This window comes from Triticum urartu, chromosome 7A (genome assembly GCF_056163025.1).
Source record: "Triticum urartu cultivar PI428250 chromosome 7A, HENAU_Tu73, whole genome shotgun sequence".
NCBI lineage: Eukaryota > Viridiplantae > Streptophyta > Magnoliopsida > Poales > Poaceae > Triticum > Triticum urartu.
In genome coordinates, this window is record NC_141879.1 from 23,037,747 (window position 1) to 23,055,160 (window position 17,414).

Sequence of the window (17,414 nt, forward strand, 5' to 3'; positions counted from 1 at the left end):
TGCTCACACCACATACTACATCACCAGAGAACGGAATTAAAAGAAAAGGGGAAATATATTTATTGTTCAACGAGAGGTCGGAAAGGGAAGAAGGTTAGATTTAGGTGCCGTCAAGAAGTGGCAGTGAAGAGAGTTAAATAATGAGAAAATTGCTTCTATACCATCGACAACATCTGCACTGGCTCATTTGCCAGCCAACAAGGCTCTTGTTCTTACCTCCCAACGCAGACAAATTATATTGCTTATTTGTCATGGCTATTAGTCTGCCATTACCGAGTCTCCGTTTTCCTGTCAGTTTTCTCACAAAAATCCAATTTTACCCTCACTTTAGATAAAAATAAACAAAAACAAAATTCAACTCACGCACGGACCCGACCCTCCCTATCTCCACGACTCCACGCATGCACCCGACCTTCCCCAATCTCCATGCACGCACGCGCAACGATGGCCCGGCGAGCCGCAATGGAGGAACCGTCGCCGGCGCCACCACAGCCCTTGTCGCCGCTGCCGTGCCGCTGTGCCTCAAAGCTTCATGCCCACCGCATCTTCGACGCTCTCCAGGCGACGCCTCATGGGTAAATACATATGTTAGATAGTCACTCTATTTTTGCTGGAATGCTGAAAATAGAGGGGAAATGCTGTCAATTTTTTTTCTGGACATGTTTAATAGTTGTTGATTATTTGCCATTGAGGGCAAGACAGTCATTTTGGCCACTTACCATACCGATATAACACTAGACTAACTGCTAGTGGTATATAAGCACTAGAATTTGTTTGTGTTTGGTATATAAGCACAGGAGCCTTTGTTGGATGGTAAATAAGCCATTGCAGAGGTTGTCAATGGTATAGAAGCCATTCTCTCTTGATAATAGTTATTGTCAAAAGAAAAAACAAGCTAACCATGCGTTTGGTTATCAGTAACATATGCACACAAATATACTTCAAGAGGCGAGTTATCGAACATCAACACAATACCTTATAGTTTACTACGAGATCAATGATTGCATCGATGATATGATGGATATACTTCGATTCAGAAAGAAGTTCACTAAAAGGATTGCTACTCTTAACAAGGTAATGCTACTCCTGTAATAATCCGCAACACAATAATGGCTTTTCGACCAATAATATATGGGGCATGAGGCATATCATGTATAAACATGATTTTGTCCCAGAAATAGCAAGATGCTTCAAACTAAAAAGTTACAACAAATGAAAATGAGGTGATACATCGTTAAAAGTACAACAATCTATCGAGTGCAGCATTAAATATCACAAATAAAAAAAATACAGCAAAGGAAAATGAAGCGATAAATATGTATAAGCATTAAACGTCTATTGAGTGCAACACTAAACATCACAAATGGAAAGTAACTATAGAAGGTTCGCCCTAAGAAATAATACCACCACAATAAACACCTCCTTAAATTCCGAGTGCTAATATCATGATGAACATCTCCACAGTCCTATCTGAGTTGGTGTTGCAAGCGGAAATCTTCGAAGAAGATCGACCTTATAGCTAATCAGCAAGTTGTAGTTGCACCTGATGATTTATGGACTATTTGAATAGAACATGCTGGGGTACACCCAAAGGGGTTGCATCATGTGGCACCAGATCATGTAATGCTGATGGACATGATCAACAGATGGATCTGGCTCATTTCCTAGCCCATACACAGACCAACGTGGAGAGAAACGGGCAACATACAAACATTTGCTCGACTGCTCCTCCCTCCCCAATGTTTTGGGTTCATACAAGAAAATGACGCACCCCTCATATCACTCCCCGTGAAGATGGCCCAGTTGTCCAACTTTCCCATCTCCACCCATTTTGTAGGCTTGGTTGACATGTCGTGGCGATGGAGTGTGCGGATCATTGGCACAATGTCATTATGCTAAATACTCGTGCAAAAATGGACAACCGTGAGAATCATGTCACCGCGTACCACTAGCCATGATGTTTTAGATGGGGATTATTACAATGTCCAATAAAGGGGGCAGTCAGTTGTTATCTCTTGCATGCCGAGTTGGCCATACATCTCCAGTGTGTATATGTGTCGACGAAGATCCATGTCAATGAAGTGGCCATTGAAATCCACAATCTAGATTATATGTACACCAGAAAACTGGAATTTGAACCAAGTATCACTTCCAGCTAGCCAACTAAATAGGGAGAGACTGGTGCTAGCAAGCAAATGTGATTTGGTGATTCAAGGGGAGTTGTTAGAATGGCACTGTAGTAAGACTTAGTAATTAATTGTTGGAGATCTATCATTTAGTGTTCGGATGGAATCATGGGTCAGTTGAGCTTCCAGTAGTTATCGCAGAATGTGAGACGTGGAGGTGAAACCTTGGTACCGCTAAAAGGATCAACAACAAGACAATATCCAGGATTGTAGAAGATGAGTTGACCATAGGAAGGGCCAACACAATGCATTGTTTGCATAGCTTCTTCATCTATATGGCAGTGAAGGGTGGTATTTTGGTTGGCTAGATCAATAACCTTACATGTTCGTAAGTTGCGATGATATTTGTTACATGGAGGATGAAGAACACGAACACGGATGTTGGGTTCAATGAGGAGAGGTGGAAATAAGGTGCGTAAAGTAGATTTGGATGGGTATGAGGCGAATGCAACATGACAAGAGTGCCAGGTTGCAAAAAGGTGACAAGGTCACGGAGTGAGCCTAAATGAGAGAAAATAGATCACAACAGATCATTTGGGAGATCTGCCCAATTGTGGAGTCTAGACACTGAGACACAAGATTTGCTATGCCTTTGCATCATGGTGAATTCTCTACAAAACATAGTAAATTCAAGATAAGCAAATCAAAACAATCTGTCGATGAAGAAATGACAAGAAAACAAACAAAATAGCATGCTATAACAATGTATAAGCATAGGTTGATCTTGAGATCTATTATATGTCTACGTATTAGAAAACTTCTTATTTCCTTTTATGTTGGGTGTTTCATTTCATTTGAAATCTTTTTTTTATAAATCTTACCCAGATAAAAATATGCTATGTGATGTTATCCTAGCCATACAATGTTTATCTAGTGAATGTTTGTGGGTCACAAAACCCACCACATCTATTTATTCTAGAGTTTTGAACCTTAAATTTTAGACTAAATGGCGAAAATGATTTCAAAATGTGTACACGACATTGCTCTTAGGATATGAATGCATTGACATTTTAACACTGAGCCAATATAACAAATTATCAATACCTATCACCCAAAGACATCATTTTCATTAACTAAATATGTTTTCCAACATACATACACAAACCAGCAAGTAGATTACTTACTAGGCTTGCATCTATAAATAGTTAAACACATACAAATCATCGATACATCCTTCATAAAAGTATTATACATAGAAATCACTCGTTCTCATTCAACTATTGCATTACATCACTTGTTTCCGTTACATACCCTAAAGTGCATCCGTACTTACAAATCATAACAAGGAAATTTCTGTCACCAAAGTATAAATCATCCATAGATACATGCCGACTTGTGATCACAAACCATCACAACAACCCAAATATCAACTATATTGCCATAAATCCACGGATTAAGATCTATAGGAGATGAACTAGATTTTCACACAAATGACCAAAATCGGACAAATAAGGAGAAAGTACTAAGAGATTTTGAGATGGGTGTGGGAGATTTACCTCCAGGAGTCAAAATCACACCAAAAACGCCTTCTTAGGGTTGAATTTGAGAGAGATTAGGTAATGAGGATGGGGTGTGGGGGTGGGGAGGAACCCTAGTTCTTCTCTTTGTCTCTTGAGCCCAAGTTACCAGTTCGTTGATCGGAAACTATCAAAGTTAGAGAGATTCTGAGAAATCTTTAGAGGACCTGCTGCAAATAAAACCTAGCAGCTATGCGTCAAGATCATCACAATCACCGGCACAAGGAGAGCATGCTAGGGACAACCCACATAGGTTGCACCCTACTGTTACGACCCGTGAATATGAAGACGTTTGGATTGAATGTCGAGGTGGAGCCATCTCCCTGCACTGGCTTGCCCAACTCTAGTGCAACCCAACGTTTAGAGTCATGATTATCGCAATATATGTAGTTGCTCCTCCCTCCCCATATCTCCGGGTTCATGCAATACAATCCCTGACTTCTCTTATCGATGCTAATGAATATTGCCCAATTCTCTAGCTTCTCCACCTTCAGCCATGATGCAAGTTCAGTCGATAGGTCAAGGCGCAAGACTTCGAAGGTTACCGCTGTTACTATAATAGGTCCCCGCAAGGCCACCAAGAGAAGCATATCGCCACAAGTCACCAACCATCCATTAGAACGATGCCATTTTTTAATCATGCTTGACTCCATAACTGGTATTTCTTGTATGTGAATCCGGGGTGTCAACTGCGCATTGAAGAGTTTGAGATCATTATCGATGCCAAAGACATGCCCTTTGAAAACCACAATTTGGTTTATTGGTCCATCAACAGGAGAACGTCCCACCCAATATTGACTACCAACACGCCAAAACAAATTGCATGATCCGATATCGACAATGAGATGTGAGTTAGGTGATGCTAGATGAGCAGTGAGGGAAGCATAGAAGAGCTTGGTGTCCTTAACAACCGGTAGTTGTGGGGATGAGACACTAACACCTGTGAACACATCAACAATGAGGCATGATTTATCTCTTGAAAAAATGCGATGACCATAGGCAGCACCATTGAAGCAAAACCCTTCTAGAGGACTTGGTGGGGTATTGTCTCTACTCTTATAAAAAACAGAGTTGGTGATGATGGTGTACCTGCCATCCTGCAATATAGGCCGTCCAATCTATATCTGACGGATAGGAAGTAAACTATGGCAATTTTGCAGAAAGATACCCGCACCCCTCATCACATTTGCAGATAATGCCTTCCCTCGTTCATCCTTATCTCCCACAAGATAAACTACTCATGTAAATGCATCTTGATGTTCCGTGCAACGCACGGGCATCTTGCTAGTTATCACCAAAAATACTATCTAAGGGAATCTGACAGCACTGGTAGGTGTCTTGGTTTGCTATATTAGTGGCAAGGCATGGTACACAGGTTGCTGATCATGGGAGGACGACAAGGAAAGCACATAGGGACATCAGGCTGGAGAAGGAGAGGTGGGAGCAGTGGTATGAAGGTGGAGAAGGCGGCACACCAAGAGCGACAGGTAGCAGAAAAGGCAACACGATCAAAGAACGAGACCAGGCCCAACCGAGCAATGGTGGAACCCAAAAGACCCTCCGGGAGGTCCGCCCAACCTTGCAATATGTGCATGGTGGGGTGGCGGTGACACAAATGTAGTAGATGCCCTTTCCTTGCAAGTAATAGCATTTTCCCTGCAACAGATTACAGATCACGTATTAAAGACATGTATGAGAAGAATGAACTGGATAACAGACAAATAACAGAGTGATCAGTACAAAATTCATAATAGGCTAGCTGTAATAAGCACGAAGTCGTGTTCAATTAGAACATACAAAATCCTAGTGACATGATAAAACGCGGCAAGATATCGACAACATTGGAGTTGCATCTAATATCCTATTGTAACCTGGATAATAATAACAATCAAATCCAATAGTGCTTGTCTTGTGAAATTGCCTCCTCCAGCCTAACCTTAAACATAGTGGAAACACAAATTAGGGAATGCAGTGAGTTTTTCAGGAAACAATGTAAGATGGCTTCACGCAGAAGAGATCCAAGCAGATGACGTTGTCTCTGTCGCTGGGTCTCTTATGCAGCTATTTAGCTGGACAGCATGCGTAGTGTGATGGTCTCTGGGTCGTTGCATCTCCAAGAAAAAAGTAATCTGGATCTATTTCCATTCGTATCAATTAAAAAGTAATGTTTGATGTTGTGCCGCCGTCCAGTGTTTCTATTCCTAATCCGCCTAAGGCCTTGTTTGGTACTAGTGTATTTTAGGGAATTGGTGGGGATTATCCCGATCAAACCCCTAAATCCCCACATATCCCAAAACACCGTTTGGTTCTAGTGTATTTAACATGTTTTATCCCCACATTTCCCCACATATCCCCAAGCTTTAGTGCATTTTTCTCAATACCCAATACACTACCCCTACCCAGTGAATTGGGGATAAATGGGGATTTAAAGGGATTGGGTGAAGGTTGGGGTTTCACCCAATCCCCGTGGGGATTATCCCCAGCAATCCTCTCAAAACCCCTAGTACCAAACAAGGCCTAATGGTTCTTGGTGTGGTGAGATGAGAGAAGCCATGGAAATACATGGAGGGATGGGGAAGAGAAAAAGGCAGGATTCCGGCGTGCTAGGAGGATATATACCTGACGGACGGCGAGTGGAACTGGAAACAGAGGGGACGGCGATGATGCGGTGAAGAAGGCGATGACGACGATTTGCGGTGGAGACGGCGGCGGCGTCCTCCGGCCCCGTCCGTCGATTTCGTCTTCGATGTGTGCCACGACAGCCGGGAATAGTCATCAAGATGGGCTGCCAAATCTGGTTAAAGAGGCAACGCGGTGCTACCTCGATCGCCCACGCTCTACCATCGCTTGTTTTTGTTTTATCTCTTCTGTTGCTGCTGGCTCAATGAGAAAAAGCCCCTACCGGTATTTCTTCATAATTTTGAGAAAAAGGCCAAATAAAAATCTCTGTCAATTTTAAAATGTCTTTACCTTAAAAATACTCACAAATTAAAATCATGCTATTAAATTTGAAAACATGTTCAAGAATTTACAAAAACATTTATAAAAATGCATGAATTTTAAAACTGCCCTCAGATTTAAAAATTATTCATTTATTATGAAACAGTTTACAAATTCAAAAATAAATTCACAATTTTTATTAAAAAGGTCATGTTTTAAAGATATTCACGAATTTGGGAAAATGTTCATGAAATTAAAAAGGAATTAATAATAGAAAGGGGACGAAAAAAAAGATTTGTGCCCAATGTGCTAATAGGCCGAGAAATAGGATTTCTCCCTAGATCTCTCTCGACTTCTCTCGGTTACTAATTCCAATCATTAAAATGAGAACTGTTTGTACCAGTGTAGAGCAAAATTGGATATAATACATAGATGATCTGCTACTTGATTGACGTAAACAAGCCTTCTCAAAGATAAACAAAATTTGCTCTCATCTACTACCATTATAAAAGAAAGAGAGGACGGAGAACCAGATCATCCTATCCATCAAAACCTGCAATCTGATGGTCTACATCCCTCAAGCATACTAAACGCGTTTTACACTTTAATTACCCACCATGGCATTGCCTAAAACATCTGTTAACGAAAATCATCGTTAACGAAATCCCCGTCGCTAACCAAACGCGGTACCCCACCACTCGCCCCTCTCTCTCGCACGCCTCTCTCTCTCCCTCGCTAACCTCTCCACCACGCCCCGCCACCCACGCCCTTCTCGGCCGCCCCCCCCCCCCCCCTGTCGGCCTCGCCGGCAGCCCCTTCACGCCTCGCCGCCCCCCTTCACGTCGGCGGGCCACGGCCCCGACGGCCGCAGCAGCACGCCCCCGACGGCCGAGCGGCACCTCCGCCGCAGGGGGGCCGGGCCGCAGCAGCACGCCCCCGACGGCCGAACGACAACAGCAGCACGCCCCCGACTGCCCACTCTAACGACGATTCCTGCGGTCCAGATGTTGCTAACTGAATCCTTCGGCCAGACATCTTGCTCTCTTATTTTTCTTCATACAGGGCCGATCAATTGTCATGGTGTCCTTAAGCACAATTCACAAGCTTCCCCGTTATCTCTGGGTTATAGATTTGTTGCACTCAATGGAAACTGGGAGCATTACTCTCCTTGACTGGAATCAGTGGCCAGATTATAGATCACACAAGCTGTTGGTGAGCTTTTCCTTTTGATTTATATATCTCTGGGTTATAGATCATCTCCTACTTGCTAGAATTTATTTTCTGTGCCTCTGATAACTCCATGTTCTGTTTGTTTTATTGGCATGAAAATTACTTTGAAAATATACCTTCTGATCTACAATGGTATGTTATCAAAGTTTTTGTCTGAATATTGTGTCCAAGCAAGCACTATGGGACATCAATCTTTGCAGATCCAGTCATGTCAACATACCCATAGGATGCCTTTGAATTTTATCTGTGCCAGCAGACCATACGGATCTAATTTTGTAGGTTCGGTGATACATCTGCTCTCATGTCATGCAAAACAGCAACCTTCTCCTTCTTTATATTGTGATTTTAAAAATTAGCATTGGTTTGAGGAACCCCTGGAATAATTGAAGTGGGGTTAAAGGGAGAAGTTCGTTGTCTGACCAGTTCTGAATATTTCACAGCCGAATGGCCTTTAGAATTCATGCATTTTTACTACCTCCTCCAAATTTGCTACAGTGTAGTAATAAGTTAAAAGGAGCTACTATCTGTTCTTGAGGTTAGCATAGCAAGATTAACTGGTGGATGACCGGATGCTTATTTCCTCTTGCTTGCTATATGTCATGATTCATGGCCTCCATATGTTCAAATCACGACTCGGGGGCATCAGTTAGTGGCGCATATACTCCGTCGTTGTGATTCCTCGAATGATGCTCATTTAGTCATTTTATAGATTTAGATATCGATTTTTAAGCCTTATGCTCCTTCCATTTTAGGATCTGCCAATTTTCATTCTACTGTGTGTAGCGCTGCTCACATGAAACTCATCACTCATTTGCACATAGGTTAAAGATGGAGATAAAGACATGCCTTTGTGACCAAGGGGTGGAATTCTTTTCAGCTTACAGAAACCTTCTTACCAACATCGCTTCTTGCCGACGCACCAATCTTTAAAAACTAACTGATAGCTACATGATTTTACTTTGTTTTCCTTGGTTTAAATCATGTATACAGTGTAGTGTTTGCTTTTTGACAATTTCTTATTCACCTGTATGCTTTCTTTTGCAAGTTCATTCCCAATCTCTAATAGCCAATTAATGACTGCATGATCTGGTTCTGCTTTAGTGCCCTCAAACTGTACTTTCAGTTAGATGCCCATTGAATAATGATTGCTTAATCTTCCTATCCTTTTCCTTTGAAATTGTGCTTCACAAATAGTAGTCAAACAAGACTACCATTTACTCAGGCCATGCTTTCAATCCCACGCCTATTGACTAATGATTGCTTCTCCAGGCATGGAAATCCCTGTGCTGACGGTGCTTGCAAATATTTTCAGCCATGGAATATGTGATGTAAGGTGCAGGGGAGTATGCGTGTCCCCATTGGCAGAGATCCCTGCTTTTGAAATTTTTCCGTTTAAAATTCAGATATGTCGAGTTAAGTAAAATTCAGTGGTGAAGAAAGTCTTACGATGTACAATTATTTTAGTGTAAATCTCCGTTGGAAAAAAATCAGTTAGTAAAGAAGGAATACATCATCCTTTTTGTTATAACAATGTTTATGATACTTTGTTGCAGAGAACAAAGGGGTTGTAAGATATATGGCATAACATGATAAAAACAATGAAATCTTAGGTAAAGAGGTGAGACTCGCATATATGTAGACTTATTTTCTTCCCTGTAGAACAATAGCTTTTGTTAGCTAAAGAGGTTAGACTCACATGAGTTACCTTTTGGCCATATTTTAATGATTTATATTATGCTGTGTTGTTCTCTTAGATATGCTTGCTGCTCCGGTATCAAGTGAAGATCTTGGTTCAATATGCTTGTCCAGCGCCTGAAGTATTTGGATGAACAGTATGTCAATGTCAACCTACATGATGATGACTTTTTCTACGCCGAGCATTGTGATCAAGGTATTTCTTTCTGCACACGGAAATTAAAATGTGTAGATGGATGAAAATGGAACATAAATTAAAATGTTATAGTTTGGAAAACACTTGTATGCACAAATAGTTTCTACTGGCTACCTCCATAAGTAGAGCACAAACCTTGGTTGATATGACATTAAACTGTTGGATGACAAAAACCAATAACTGGGATCCGTTGGAACAAGAAACTTCAACTTGTAATGCACATTCACCATCAATTGATAATATGCCTGGGCATTAGGTTTATGTAAATTATATCATTAGGTATAATTTTTTGCTTACAAACATGCTCTGAACTGAGATGTGTCCATCTGCCTACAACACCAAGATCCATAGAGCAGACAGGCCAGAAGAAATAAGATTGACCTTTTTCCGGAGAAAAGAAAATGAATTGCTTTAAGTTGCAATGATATGTTGATGGGAGAAACTATTCATGACAAGTATCTCAAATATCCCAAATGTTAGTGTAGTTACACGTATTTCTTAGACCGTTGTTTATATGTTTGTAATGTGATATGTTAAGATATCGCAATTGTGGGTTGCATATTTTTCACGTGTAAGTTTAATTTGCATGTTCGACCATTAGCGTCACAATACTTATATATAGCACACAATCTTTGTGAATAGAGGTATGCTAAAAGCTAAGGAGAGGGCTTATATCTTTGTGAATGCATCCATGTAGCTAGGCAATTAACGGAGAGTCGGGTAGAAGCATGTTGATGATATAGAATAGTCACAAGTATACCGTTTATTTAACAACAGTGCATAGTTAGCATGTATAATAGTCTTATACTGTAATATTTATTATCTTACTTTTGTTGACATCTTTTGAGAAATTTAGTCACAACCATTCAAGAGCTTGTTCTGTAACTTTGTATGCAGATGTCAAAGAAAAAAAATCCCTGTTGTGATGTGTGCATTATGATTATCCTTATACAGTGGGCACAACTACTTGCTGTCCGGATAAGCTTACTCCTTAATACTACTCTACATTTAGGAATGCAGTGAGTATGTGGTGTTTTTTTTTCTGATGTGCAGAGTGGTGCAGTTGGATAGTTGTTCAAGATAATTTTGCCTGAAGTTTTGATATATTTTTATATTTTGATATAATGTGATCTGCCCAAAAAATAGACAAATATGAAAATTATATGGTCATTGGATGATCTGGTTAATTGCCATTCAAAGACATGAGATCAAAAGAATGTTTCCTTGATGTCCACTTTTAATGAGCTAATAATAATTATCTTTTGGCCTTGTTTTAGTTGAACCGTGCATTGCGCATTGCATTCGAGGTTATTAATTGTTTGGGATGAACATTCAATTTCTTTTCATGTCATTCTTGATGATTAGTTCCATTGACACAAATATTTTTTTAGGGGACAACAAAAGTCAACCAGACACACACTAGGTTTTTTAGGGGACTTGCTCTACTGAACAACCAAACACACACTAGCTAGGGGACTCGCTCTGCTGAACAATCCGCTCTTTCATCACTGCAAGAAAGGAAGTCATGAGGCACTCTCTCGCGGTTGAGAAGAGACAAGCATTCTACATGCCTGCAATAGTTTCAACCCACAAGACATGAGGTCCATGTCATTGAAGCTGCAAGCAAGCATTTCACATGCCTGCAATAGTTTCAACCCACAAGACACGAGCTCTCAGGGCCGCCGTCCCCAACATCTATTGCTCAAACAAACCTTGCACACTCAACCAGTATCGCTGGAGTAGTCGGCCGAGATGCCACTGCAGAGACGTGCGTTGCACGTGCATGCTTACTAGTTCGCTAAAAAAAGCATTTGCTCGGACCTGATCGGCCGTGCATGCCCATTTCCATCCACATGAAACGGAAAACATAACAGAGTCTTATGGAGATAGAAAGGAAATGGGCAAAAACGAGTTCAAAAATCAACTGGTAACCCGCCAAAACACACTTGGCCTCGGGCATAAACAATGGGCGTCAAAACCTGTGAAGCAGCAACTTATCACAGAAAACGACTCAATACATGCGCATCATAGAATGTAGCACAGGGTGCAAATCATTGTGATGGATGCAGAAACAGGAGGCAAGAAATCGAGTTCAAAACCATCATGATGCGGAATTTAAACATCTCTCAAGACCAACATAATTCATTCCTACACAAGTTATGTGATTCAATGATCAACAACTACCAAGGTTGGAGGGATTATTAATTATGCATAGGTCGGAGGGCTCTGTTTTTCATACAACAAAAATTTATTTTCTATTCTCGTTGAAACAGCAAAATCACATGAACTCGGACAGTCTCTACTGGCTGTCATGGCTCAGCGGTAAAACCAATATTTCAGCAAACCCGAAGTGTAGAAGGAAACCCACAAGAAAGAAGAAGTCAAATCTGCTGCAACATCAAAAGAAAAATATTTCTAGTGCTCTACTGAGGCACTATAACCAACATTGCACAGCTCACTGAAATAACACTTCAGCTTTAGTGCTCGGTTAAGGCACGCAGAGCACAAGCAGCTAACAAGTTGGCTCACATATGAACAAACATCATTCAAACCAGCTGGTGATTCACATTTTCATAGTATAAAAAGGAAATACAAAATCTTTCTGTGCTAAATGGGAAATGGGAAAACGAGTTTGAACAGTAACTGAAAATGTGCTGAGAATGAGATACACTTGGCCTCTGGCATAACCAATGAATGCAAAAACCATGAGGCAAGAAAATAGAGTTCAGACCCATCATAATGCTGAAATTAAAGATCTCTCTAGACCAACATAACTTTTACCTAATAAAGTTATGATATTATGACAACTACCAAAGGATGGACAAATTCTTGCAAGTCTTTTCAATGACAGAATCTTATTCGAATAAAATATAGCAGTAATGTTACACGATAATCACCATCACCGACGCAGAGAGAACATGCTGGGGATAACCCACATAGGTCGTGCCCTTGTGTCGCAGTCCATCGTAACCCACACATTTGACTCGAGTTCGAAGCCATCTCTCCGCCATTGCTTGCCCAACTCAAGTGCAATCCAATGTTTAGACTTCCAGTCATAGCAGTATATGCAGTTGCTCCTCCCTCCCCATTTCTCTCGATTAATGCAAGGCAATGCCTAACTTCTCTGATCTCTGCTGATGAATATCGCCCAATTCTCCAACTTCTCCATCTTTAGCCATAATGCAGGCTCAGTCGATAGGTCAAGGCGGAAGACTTCGAAGGTTCTCCCCATTATTCCATCAATTCTTCGAAAGCCAACTAAGAGAAGCATATCGCCACATGCCACCAACCATGCATTAGAAAAATGTCGTTTATTGATCATGCGTGACTTTATAACTAGGAGTTCTTGTATTCTTATCTGGGGTGTCAAGTCCACTTTGAAGAGCCTGCAATCAGAGTCCATGCCAAACACTTTCCCTTGGAAGATCATGATTTGCTTGATTGGTCCATGATAAAGAGAATGTCCCACCCAAGATTGGCTTCCAACACGCCAAAACAGATTTTGTGATCCGGCTTCGATAATGAGATGTGAGTTAGGTGATGAGAGAGGAGCTGTGAGCGCACCGTAGATGAGCCCAGTGCTTTCCAAGACCGGCAGTTGTGGAGATGAGACACTAAAGCGTGTGAACACATCAAAAACGACACATGATTTATTGCTGGAAAAAATAAGATGACCATAGGAAGCCCCACTGAAGCCGAACCATTCTCTAGGACTTGGTGAGGCATTATTTCCACGAGACCACCATAATATTGGAATCTCAAAGTACTTGTAGGTGGTGCCTTGATTGGCTATATCAGTGACATGACATGGGCATGTGGACACCATGAACTTTTTTAAGGGGCCTGAATGTGTAGAGATCAAAGAGAGATCGGGTTGGAGAAGGAGAGGTGGGAATGATGCTGCCAAGGTATATTTGCATGAACATGAAGAAAACACGGCACGCCAAGAATGGCAAGTGGCTTCAAAGGCAAGAAGATCATGGAAGGAGCCGAGTCGAGCAATGATAGAGTCTAGCAGGCCATCCGGAAGGTCTGCCTAGCCTCGGAATCTGTTGGACATGGCAGAGGCACGGATATAGCAGCACTTGCTCTTGCAAATAATTGCAATCCTCTTCTGCAACAGATAGAAGACACACATTAAAAGTATACAACGAGCAACACGCGGAGGGAGTAGTTGTAAGCAGAGAGATGCAGTAAATATAAAAGCAACAGATATAAATCAGTAAGAAAATAAAATAAAAAATGTCCAGTGCATGCATGGATCCTGACGAGCTAGTTGTAAGCACAGAGAGATGCACTAGATTAGAAAATACAAAACTACAATGGGTCAGTAAACCAGCAACATATCGATAACATTGGCTCGGCGTGGACTATTTATCAGTAAAAAGTAAGAAACCAGATGCAACATTATTCCTGAGAAAGAGGCCTCCGGCCTAAACCTTAGAAGAGTGTGGCAATCGGAGCCTCACCGCAAATTAAGTCCCCCGCACAGGACAGTGCAAAATTTGCAATCCGATCAAAAACAAGTGGAATTAGATATAGGGTATTTTCTTGGGAATTACATAATGCTCTACAACACGAGAATGTATCGACATAATTGAGCGGGATTACGGTATATATTGGTATTCTCTTGGCTTTCAGATCTGGCTACCCAGCAGCTAGTCACCGAGGAATTGAGAACTTCTGATCGACACCTAGGGTTCTTGCGGGAGGTATCCATTGTTTTTCAGGCAGGTGAGGAACCCCAAGCCTGAGCTACTGGCGGGGACGGGGAGGAGAATGAAAAAGGATGAAGCTGAGATACGGAGCGTGTGGGCATACCTGAAGGCGAGTCGACGGCGATGATACGGCGGCTGCCTCCGGCTCCCGTCCCGGTATGTATACCAATCTCTCTTTTTTTTTGAGAGAGAACGGTATGTATACCAATCGGCAGCATCAACCCGCCAAGTGGGCCGGACCGTGTACGGGTCGGACATCTTTTTATGAGTTGGCTGGGCTGGGCCGTCGTTGCGCCCAATCTCCCTTCTTCTCGTCTCTCCCCAGTACTACTGATTCTAACCATTGAATGCCTAAAAAAAACGATTCTAACCATTGAAAGAAAATCGTGAAAATCCATGCTCAAAGTTTATACAATGAACATCAGTGATAAATGTGGGTGTTGTGAGTGTGTTCATACAATGAACATCACCCGTTTCAACGTTCAAACTCATTTTTGTACATTTTTTATCTCTCATTCTCATAAAATTTTCATACAGCAGCAAGGGATTTTAGATGAGGTGGTAAGCGCATTAAAGAGTTTAGCATCTAAAGTCTTCAATGCATATGTGTTTTATTTGTCCTAGCTAACTCCTTTCATTTGATCATTTAGCTACTAAACTCTTCCATGCATTTGTGACCTTCCTTTATTTCTGTGTTTTGTCTAGGTTCGCGCACTTGGCGTTGTTTCTTTGAGGGGTCATCAATGTGCTCTTTCTCCTCCTTAATTGCTTTGCCACATCATTTTATTTTTTTGCTTATGTGGCATGCTTAGCACATGTACACCATGGAACACTATGAAAGGCCTAATGGCATGACAATGATGTGTGTCCCACAAATGAAGAAATTGGTCAAAGCAGACGACAACAAGGTGAAGACCTGACCGCGATCATTAGTGCCACAGCCACAATTCCACAAAACTTAGTGACAGCCTTTGAATATCGAATCCGGATAATAGCACATATCTAGTTTTTCCTAGAAAACTCTATAGGAGTTTACCAAAGCAAAAGTCTGGAGTGTGTTCCAGAATATAGCAAAACTATGTAGTTACATGTCAAAGTAAATTGCTCAAAACCACCACATTTGTGGCTAGGGTATTCCTTTACCACCACTTTTGGCAAAAATCACAAATCACCACCACTTCTGCAACAAGTGAGTAACAAATTCCATTGATTCAAAAATGAACCGCAACTAATCATAAAACTGACCTGTTGAACCCACGTGTCGAGCCAAGGTGGCATAACCATGTGGACAATACACAATCAAGTCCCTGTAACTTTTAAAAAGAGAGCAATCGAGCCACCACTGCTGGCTGGTGCTGGTGCTGCCGTCCGCTGCCGCTGTTGGCTGTCGCTCCTGCTGGCAGCTCCGCTGCTTCTGCTCCACTGCTGGTCGCTGTTGCTGCTGGCCGCGCCGGGGGCTCCCCATGGCCATGGCGCCAGGAGCGGGAGGGGGCGGAAGGGGTTCCCGATGGACATGGCGCGCAGCGGTGGGGGCTCCCCATGGACATGGCGCGCGACCGCGGGTGCTGCCCTTGGCGGTTGGGGATCCCGATGGACATGGCGTCCAGCGGCAGGGGCTCCCCATGGACATGGCGCGCGACAACGGGTGCTACCCATGGCTGCTAGGAGCGGGAGGGCGCAGCTGGGGCTCTCCATGGACATGTCACGCAGCGGCAGGGGCTCCCCATTGACATGGCGCGCGACAGCAGGTGCTGCCCATGGCGGCTGGGAGCGGGAGGGGGCGGCTGGGGCTCCTGATGGACATGGCACGCAGCGGCAGGGGCTCCCCATGGACATGGCGCGTGACAGCGGGTGCTGCCCATGGTGGCTGGGAGCAGGAGGGGCGTCGGAGGTGGGGGGCAGGCCGCTCGAGCAGGAGGAAGAAGAAGAAGGGAAAAAAGATGGATCTGACATTTGGGGACCACTCCACCTCAACATCTTATCCACATACACATGCCATGTCACCCTGATGTGTGGGCCTGTGAAGTCAGTTTTATGGTTAGACATGGCTCAGATCTAAATTAGTGCAATTTGTTACACACTTGCCATGAAAATGGTGACAATTTGTGATTTTTGGCAAAAACGATGGTTAAAGAGTACCCTAGCCACGAATGTGGTGGTTTGAGCAATTTACCCTTACATGTCTGAATTAGAATTTGAGTTCGAATTCTTGAAGGCTAGCTTTGGCTCTGGTAGGTAGCCCTCCTCACACTGTAACCGTATGGTGTCTTTGTATGCAGTTTCTGAAGCTACCTGTACTCAAGTTCACCAAACAGCGACATTTAAGTTATACAGGAAATGCAGTTTCATTTCTGATACCTCCTAACCCTAGATTGGACCGGCTTCGGTGGTCTTATTGCACAAATATGAAAAACAAAACGTTGTGAGACATCACCCGGTGGACGTGTATATGGATGCAGATGCTGTGTGTTGCCTTTTATGGTGCTCCCTCCAACCGGTTGATATCTTCCCGCTGCCATCGCCGTTCACTGCCTCCCCATGTGCACTGCAATTTTCAATGTCCTGCACTTATATATAACTGGAGGAGAAGTGCAGTTTGCTCTTTAATCCAACCATATAGTGATGTGAGTGACAAGCAATTAAACACGCTTCATGTGCAAGCTGCTAGAGTCTAGTCATCGGGTTGTTTGATGCCTCTAGTACATTTTGAACTAACTACTCACATGTTGTGGGCCTGGGATCCATGCTCTTCCATTTTGAACTAACTCAAATTGGATGGATCACTTGTTAGGGAAGTGCATGCCAGTGCTATAGTTTGTAACGCTCGAGCCGTTGTTCCGTTATCTTCTTGATGCAGGACTCAACATTTTGAACTGGATGTAATTTTTGCTGCTTCTCATGTTCTTTGTAGTACATTGATGTATGATAAGTA

General features: G+C 42.5%; 1 protein-coding gene, 1 long non-coding RNA gene and 2 pseudogenes across 2 annotated transcripts; 1 reads left to right on the forward strand and 3 right to left on the reverse strand.

The window, feature by feature from the left end:
* Positions 1 to 1,551: 1,551 nt before the first annotated feature.
* LOC147957122 (uncharacterized) lies at positions 1,552 to 2,787 on the reverse strand (annotated as a pseudogene).
* A 1,118-nt stretch (positions 2,788 to 3,905) lies between these two features.
* On the reverse strand, positions 3,906 to 5,297 carry LOC147957123 (uncharacterized). The gene is made up of 2 exons (XM_087537565.1): positions 5,056 to 5,297; positions 3,906 to 4,744 (listed from the first exon to the last, which is right to left on the reverse strand). The coding sequence occupies exons 1-2, from the start codon at positions 5,295 to 5,297 to the stop codon at positions 3,916 to 3,918; spliced, it is 1,071 nt and encodes a 356-aa protein (XP_087393691.1). The 3' UTR covers positions 3,906 to 3,915.
* A 2,149-nt stretch (positions 5,298 to 7,446) lies between these two features.
* On the forward strand, positions 7,447 to 12,149 carry LOC147957124 (uncharacterized). The gene is made up of 5 exons (XR_015612157.1): positions 7,447 to 7,855; positions 9,143 to 9,285; positions 9,427 to 9,491; positions 9,628 to 9,764; positions 10,662 to 12,149. It is a non-coding gene; the product is annotated as an uncharacterized LOC147957124 (long non-coding RNA).
* A 357-nt stretch (positions 12,150 to 12,506) lies between these two features.
* LOC147957125 (uncharacterized) lies at positions 12,507 to 14,095 on the reverse strand (annotated as a pseudogene).
* Between the last annotated feature and the right edge of the window lie 3,319 nt (positions 14,096 to 17,414).

What these genes read in the sequence shown, in the direction of transcription:
- LOC147957123 (XM_087537565.1), bottom strand. Translation starts at nt 5,297, where the DNA reads ATGCACATATTGCAAGGTTGGGCGGACCTCCCGGAGGGTCTTTTGGGT. An exon ending in TGTACCATGCCTTGCCACTA is followed by an intron (nt 4,745 to 5,055) that starts ATATAGCAAACC and finishes TAGAGACAATAC; the next exon opens with CCCACCAAGTCCTCTAGAAG.